Below are 7,401 nucleotides of genomic sequence, written 5' to 3'. Positions count from 1 at the left end.
TATATATATAATTTTAGTTAGTTTCATCTTTTAATTACATTCTCTAATATTTTGTCAGTTAAAAAAAATTAAATTTTACGATGTTATGATTGCATTTTTTTGAATGCCTGGATTAGATACGTATTTACCAACATAAAACTTGTCGACTATTGGTAATCATATTTTTGATACAGGCGATATCGATAGTTCATGATTATCGACAGTATTGCAATTGCTACGATCTCGACCTAGTAGCGAGTTTCGTTATCGAATCGCTTATCTGTATATACATATTACGAGCGTAAACAGCGATTCTTAAACCACATGATAGCTCGTCGGGCTCGTCGCGATTATCCACCATCAAGTACAGCGTGAGCAAGTGGGAGTTACCCGCCCATTGCTGGTTTATCGTGTATTGTCGATTACGACAGGCAGGTAGTTGTCGTGTAAAAGTGCATAATCCGCGTTAGTGTTGGAGCGTACGAGCTCCAACATGGTTATTAGTGAATGATGGTGAACTCTGGTAGAAATTATGGTGACAGCAACTTTCGCTCCTCACTTAGGCCGTTTAGACGTGATTGAATGTCTATTTGGATCGACCTAATAATTCTGATTCATGTCAACTTATACTTGCACAATTCAGATGAATTGATTTACTTATAAAAGATCTTGTTGTGTCTTTGACAGAAGAAATAAACATGAGTGAGGATCATCTTACATCAAAGACTATATCGCCTTTGTAGAACCTGTTCTTGTCTTTTGTCATCGCATAATCGATTACAAAGTGAGCAAAGAATTTAAGACATATTATTTTAATGAATGAAAAATATACTGATGGTTTTGTTACTGACAGAGATGGCTGAGAATATTCACAATAAGGAACAATGGGAGCTCCTTCACAGTCTTCGATCTACTGTAGAGGGTCTGCTGATCGACGGGGTGTCCAATGTGTGGAATGTTTATGGTGGTCTGAATCGACTGCACAGTGTGATGGAACGGATATTCAAGCATGGCTGTCGGATATTTGATCCTAATGTTAGTTGAATTTGTCCTTCCTAAAGTTTCTTTATTGAAGATATTATCTTAGAACTTCTAATTGTTATAATGTATAATTGTTATAATATATTATAATTACATAGAACTACAAAAAACATTTTTCAAAATTTAATTGAAATCAGAGTAGGTATTTTTTTTGTTGTTGTAGATTTTGAATCATTTTGAATCTGAATTTGAAAACCATATCTGATTTTTTTAGATAATTGAGAAAAATAGTGGAAAGTTTTAAAGAGCCAAGTTGTTAATACATGCTAGAACATTTAAGATGCTTAATGAATTATAAAATTTATCTATATTTATATTGATTATTGTCCCGAAAATTTTGGAGAATTCAATGAAGAACAGAATAAAGGATTCCATTAGGATATCAAAGATAGAAAAAAAAAAATTTGAAGTGACACATGTTAGATATTTACTGAAATTTAAAGAGAGAAAACAAAAAAGATACAAGAGAAAATTGTTTAAAGATCTTGTAAAGAAAAAAATCAGTCTCACAAGATTTAAAAAAAGAATGTGAATTTTCTTCAGTTTTCTGATGTTAATCCCCCAATCAATTTGGAATAATTTTGAGAGAAATGATATTCCATGTAGTTCAAAATGGATTACACAAGAATACAAGATCCACTTCAAAATAAATGAAGTTCTATCCTTACTTATCTGTCAAAACTTGCAAGTTTAGATTCGAAACTTTAGACTTCAGCCTTTTTTTAAAACTCATATTAGTAACAGCTGTTCACACTTTGTATCCAATTCTATAACATAATTTACCTAATTTATTTAATTTATCTTTCAAATAATTAAGATTCATTTCTGAGGCTATAAAGATCTTTTATGACTCATGCAGATCTGATTGTTATATCACATCAATTTATTTTACGATGTGTTATGATATTTAACATTAATAAAATAAAAGGTTTTTTATTAATAAATTTTTTGAACTTATTGCATTATGTGCACCAATTCAGTAAGTTATTTGATAAATAACAGGTCTAATGTTCTAGACTTTACATAACGCTTGCAACGTTTGCAAGCATCGTTTGTCTTTGTTTAACATTTGATAAACAACAAGGATGGAATGATTCCACAAGCGTTGTAAGCGTTAAATGGAACACGGTCCTAATGTTAAATTGTTATCGTAAAAATGCATCAATTTGCTAACAAATGTAGACTCAGTTGCTATAATTCTGGTAGTATCATATAATATAATGTTAGTAACATGCCAACAACATAGATACATTGTTATCTGGATATTATCGTAGTAAGTACTAAGTACTGATAAAGGAGAGAGAATTCTACTATCCGAACTATTTGGTTATTGAAATTGTTCTTTGACATGTACTGGCAGAATTTTACTGTATGTGAAAAAAATTTTGCATATGAATCCAAACAAATCTTACATTGTAAACAAATTTTATAAGGGTGAGCCGGATTGTTGGATATTTATTCAAGGATTGAATTGGCTTCAACCATCTTTGGCGATCTCGCCAATATTGTCCGAAAATGAGGATTATTTATGTAATTTACCAGCTAGGATAACATCCAAGAAGGATATGTTGTGGCTGTACAAAAGGTAATTATCTATTCTTTATTAAATATATAATAAATTTATATATATGTATATATATATATATATATATATAGAGTGCTATATCTTTGAATGTTTCCGTATCTCACACTAAATAGTATCTCACTAAATACTTTTCAGTTTAGAGGGTCATTCCTTATCGCATAAATTATCATGGCTTCTATCAGATAAGGAACATTTGCTTTCTTGTTTGGAACCATGGGCATTCCTTTGTCAAGAGAATTTGGCAGAGGCAACGCTTTTATATCTGAGAGCAGTTGAGAGAAATCAACCTGTATTGCTCGCAGAAATCGATCCTTGTTTAGTAAGTAACGTCTTAAAATTACTTTCTCATTGTACGCACTGCACATTTTGTGTGAATGCGGTATAGCTGTTTTATATTAATTTCCATTCGATTATTCTCTTTGCATTAAAATGAGAAATTTTAGAAATTTTAATTTTTAATAATATTAAGTAAAAATGGACTGATGTGAGATTAAATACAATAAATGAAAAATACCATATTCGATCAAGGCAGTTCTCTTCGTGTCTTATTGTGAATTTATACAATTTTCATTGAGCCAATTGTGTACCGATAATTTGATGATCTTGTAACATATCTCTAAATGTGAATTTAAAATGCTTATTAACATCAAATTATTAAAATTTTAAGATGCCTATAAGCATCAATAGTATTAAAATTGTTTGTCAATTCAATTTGTTATAGCCCGAACGGCTATCACAAATTATTTCATTCCAACCAGCACAGCAACCGACACCGGAAATGCAAGTCTGCACATTCCTAAAAAACCGCGCGTGGATAAAGCGTCGATCGAAGACCAAAGCGATATCATCAAACTCAATATAAGCGACTGACAGATACGTTACGCGCGTCGCGAGTAACCGTTAACTTAAACTGGAAATTGTATAAATGTAAGAAATATTATTAGGCACAAAGAACCGCTTTAACTGAATATGGCATTTTTCACTCACGTGCGTGTTCGAATTTTAAAATTAAAATAAAAATTGTCAAGATTTTGGAATTAAAAAATTTGCTTTATTTAAATACATGACTGTATATTATAGGTTTTAATTTATTTTATTTTAATTTGCAGTTTCTACCAACATGGATATCTCCCAAAGCGAGTCCCAGACGACATCGTCGTTCGTCTTCGTATCCGGTAAATTTTTCTGGAGTCAATCATATTTTCGCGCGAGATAAGAGCATGAGTGTTCTCAGTAGATGTCAACTAGATCAATTAAATGTTTCGACACAATCTGTGTTGCGCGACACAGACAGTGCTGAAAATCAAATGTCAAAATCCACACAAACTATCATTGACAATGACATACAAAGGGATTCCAAGATCGATGATGCACCTTTGAAAACGTGGAATAGCTTGCCCGCTTTGGCCAAAAGCCACAGTAGTACAACTATAGAAAGTTCAGCCACAATCTCGCCGATAATTCAAGAAAATAGCAATAACAACAATAGCAATAACCGAATTCGTACCATTGAATTGGCGGAAATCATCAATGTCAATTATTCGGATTCGAAACAGCCCGTTGATTCCAACATAGACAAGCTTATAGTGAAACCGAAAACACCTATCAGGAAGACGAGGAATCGGACGAAGGTTAGACAAAGTAAAAAGGCTTCCGAAAAGTCAGAGGTTTCTTCAAACGTACATGGAAAAGTCAGGGACATGGTTGAGGAGTCACGTCCAATCCCAATCACAGAATCAGCGGAGACGAAGATGCTGCATCAATGGACGACACGCAAAAAAACGTCTTTCTTGGCAGGTTCGGCACCTGAGTTTACGGGCTCCTGGAGCTTAGAAGTAGAAGGTCAAAAAGACATTCGTACGCCGCGGAAAAGTTTCATGGAGGACGGTGGCAGTAGCGTACAGCCAATGGCGACCGGTTACTTCCCACGTCCGGCTGAAGGTCAGAGTTTAACTAGCTTTCTCTCTTCAGCACGGTTTTCGCGCGCTCACGACGCCGAATTGGACCGCGAAAACGCGCATTTCAGCGTTTGCGAGGCAATGATCGCTGCCATTGAGCAAGTCAAATGCAACCGATTGCAGCGGCGTTTGCTGGATGACGTAGCCGACGATGAGAGTGACGAGGAGATCAACCGGCTGAAACAACGAATTCGGTTGCGACGTCGGCAACGTCAGGAGGAGAAGTGTCGAGGCAGACGTTGGAGTCGCGGTGAGCTACTGAGCGATGGCAGGACCGACACGACTACGACCACCGATCAGAGCGTCAGCCCGTTGTCCACATCTTCGGGTAACTCCTCGGATAGTGTGTCCACGGAGGATTCCGAATTGGACGACGAGAAGAGGTTGAAGAACGGCGGTATGTCCGCGTCGACCGCGTCGTTCTCGGATGCGGAATCGCGTGCCGCAAGATTTACAGATCCTAATGTAAGCGAGAGTAGCGTGTCCGCTGAAGGGGTAGCTCTATCTCTCATCAGTCGCTTCAGTGAGAAACAGTTGCCAAGAGCGAGTGAGTTGCAATGGTTGGTTTCGGAGAAGGACGCGCCACAACGCTTATTGCCGATGCCGAAGAGCTGGCCGGTCAGTCCCGACGAGATTGAGATTGAAGATGCGCGGACTATCCCGTTGAGAGGGACAATTGAATGGGCTCCGCCGCGCCCGCAGATCATTTTCACGCCTCATCCACCACCGGTGTAAGTGCAAAGAGAAAAGAATAACACAGTAACTTTTATACATTTTTTTAGTGTCATGCTTCAATTCTTATTTTTAGACAATAAGTAAGGATAAAATAAAGTTCAATGTCATATGTGATCTGTGTATACACTTAAAAATCCAAGTCAGATTCAGTAATCAAGATTTACTTTCTAGAATTGAAGGAATACTCATAAATAATATTTCATTTGCACTTCTGAACTAATCAGCTTCGGATTTATTTGTAAGATGCTTAATCCCTGAATTTATTTGTAAGATGCCTAATCTTATTAATAAGAATATTATTGCATGACAATAAATATGAATATTTCCGCAAATAATATTTTCAAAGCATATATGCATAAAATTCAAAATAACTTAGAAGGGCTACGAGCCAAAACAAAGTAATTTAATTACAAATAAAATATATATAAAAATAAAGATACAAATGATTAAAATTTAAATATTGTAAACAACAGACATTTTGATATCGATCAGGTCATTATCAATGTTAACGCATATATGCATTTTATAAGACGTAATGTAATCTATATTGGATCTCATTACCTATACAAATATCTACTCGTCTTTCCTTTACTCTGTGAACGCATTTATATTCTTTCTCCTCGTAAGAACATCTGATAATTTTTCTACCTAGTCAGTGCTTCAATTATTTTTCTTTTAGAAGACGGATGCTAATAGCCAAGCAGAATTATAGATGTGCGGGTTGTGGTATGAAAGTCGCTGTAAAATATGCTAATCGATTTCGGTACTGTGAGTACTTAGGTCGATATTTTTGTACGGGATGTCATACAAATCAGGTGGCATTTATACCAGGAAAAATTCTATCAAAATGGGATTTTAACCGGTAGGATTTTTTTTTAATAATCAAAAATAATTAAAGTATTTTGATGTTTCTCTAATGCTTTTTAATGTTTGGCAGATATCCTGTATCAAATTTCTCGTATCGATTACTGGATCAGATGATGTCGGATCCGCTGTTCCAAGTGAATGATTTGAATCCCTTACTATATAGACGGATAAAGCAATTAGACAAGACGAGACTTTTGCGCACAAAGTTATTCTTTTTGAAAGATTTCTTATTCGCATGCCGATTTGCAACCAGGTAAATCTTAATCTTTTTTTTACAATGTCACGTTATGAAATAGATATGATAAAGTTTGATGATCCATTTTTATGATGTTATAGCCTTCAAGATGTGCTAAAAAAGGAACCAAATTACATCATAAACGATCCGCATGTGTATTCCATTCAAGATTTAATCAATGTTAAGCTCGGTGTGCTGTTCGTAAGGCTGCAGGAGCTCGTTCAGATTTGTTGCGCACATATTGTAGATTGTGAGGTATCGCGATTAATCAATTGAATAAACCAAAAATTAATTTTCAATTTAATTCAGGATTTAATTCTCCAAATAATTATATAAATATTGAAAAAGCTTATTGGATCCTTTTAAGTTTAAATTTTATTTAAGACTTTTTAATAACAAAATACGCGCGTAATATTCAATAAAGTCGAGTAAGATTTTTTTTTAAAGATTTTGAAATTTTGTTTATTCTGCATTAATTGTTTATCTCTCTTTAGATAATGTGTTTTAATTGTTAACGCAGAATTATACTAATTATTTATTTTCTTTCAGTTGTGCCAAGCTAGAGGATTTGTCTGCGAACTATGTTGTTCTAAGGACGTGATATTTCCGTGGGATTTGTCAAAAGTAATACGATGTGAAAAATGCGGCGCATGCTTCCACATCGATTGCAAACACAATTCTGACAAGCTCGAGTGTCCTCGATGCGTGAGATTGCATGCCAGACGAATTTCAAGGGATGAAAAGCTCTGACGAATGACGAGGGCGTACTTTGTCGCGCTATTTGGAATAGGATATGTATACTAAGCACGATAAGCCATTCAAGAGAGTCCAGAAGATATCTTATAAAACTTATTTTGGACAATAAAACATCCTAAGAGACCATTTAAGTTTTATAGGTATTTTTTGGACTTTCGATTGTTATTTAAGATATTACTAATTTATAAAGTATATATCAATCGCATACTCAAGACATTAATTAAAACTTCTTGAATACCTCGCGC

General features: G+C 34.8%; 1 protein-coding gene across 1 annotated transcript; it reads left to right on the top strand.

The window, feature by feature from the left end:
* Positions 1 to 659: 659 nt before the first annotated feature.
* Positions 660 to 7,363, top strand: Rubicon (run domain Beclin-1-interacting and cysteine-rich domain-containing protein rubicon). The gene is made up of 9 exons (XM_018544449.1): positions 660 to 763; positions 833 to 1,014; positions 2,454 to 2,605; positions 2,741 to 2,924; positions 3,715 to 5,294; positions 5,978 to 6,160; positions 6,236 to 6,418; positions 6,502 to 6,655; positions 6,950 to 7,363. Exons 2-9 carry the CDS (start codon positions 835 to 837, stop codon positions 7,148 to 7,150), a joined length of 2,817 nt encoding a protein of 938 aa, XP_018399951.1. The 5' UTR covers positions 660 to 763; positions 833 to 834; the 3' UTR covers positions 7,151 to 7,363.
* Positions 7,364 to 7,401: the final 38 nt, after the last annotated feature.

This window comes from Cyphomyrmex costatus, unplaced genomic scaffold (assembly GCF_001594065.2).
Source record: "Cyphomyrmex costatus isolate MS0001 unplaced genomic scaffold, Ccosl1.0 scaffold441, whole genome shotgun sequence".
NCBI lineage: Eukaryota > Metazoa > Arthropoda > Insecta > Hymenoptera > Formicidae > Cyphomyrmex > Cyphomyrmex costatus.
Note: the sequence above shows the minus strand (reverse complement) of the source record. Positions and strands in the feature narration are given on the sequence as shown.

Coding starts and splice junctions, on each gene's coding strand:
- Rubicon (XM_018544449.1), top strand. CDS start 835: ATGGCTGAGAATATTCACAATAAGGAACAATGGGAGCTCCTTCACAGT. Junction 1,015..2,453: donor GTCGGATATTTGATCCTAAT/GTTAGTTGAATT, acceptor AAATTTTATAAG/GGTGAGCCGGATTGTTGGAT. Junction 6,419..6,501: donor GCATGCCGATTTGCAACCAG/GTAAATCTTAAT, acceptor ATGATGTTATAG/CCTTCAAGATGTGCTAAAAA.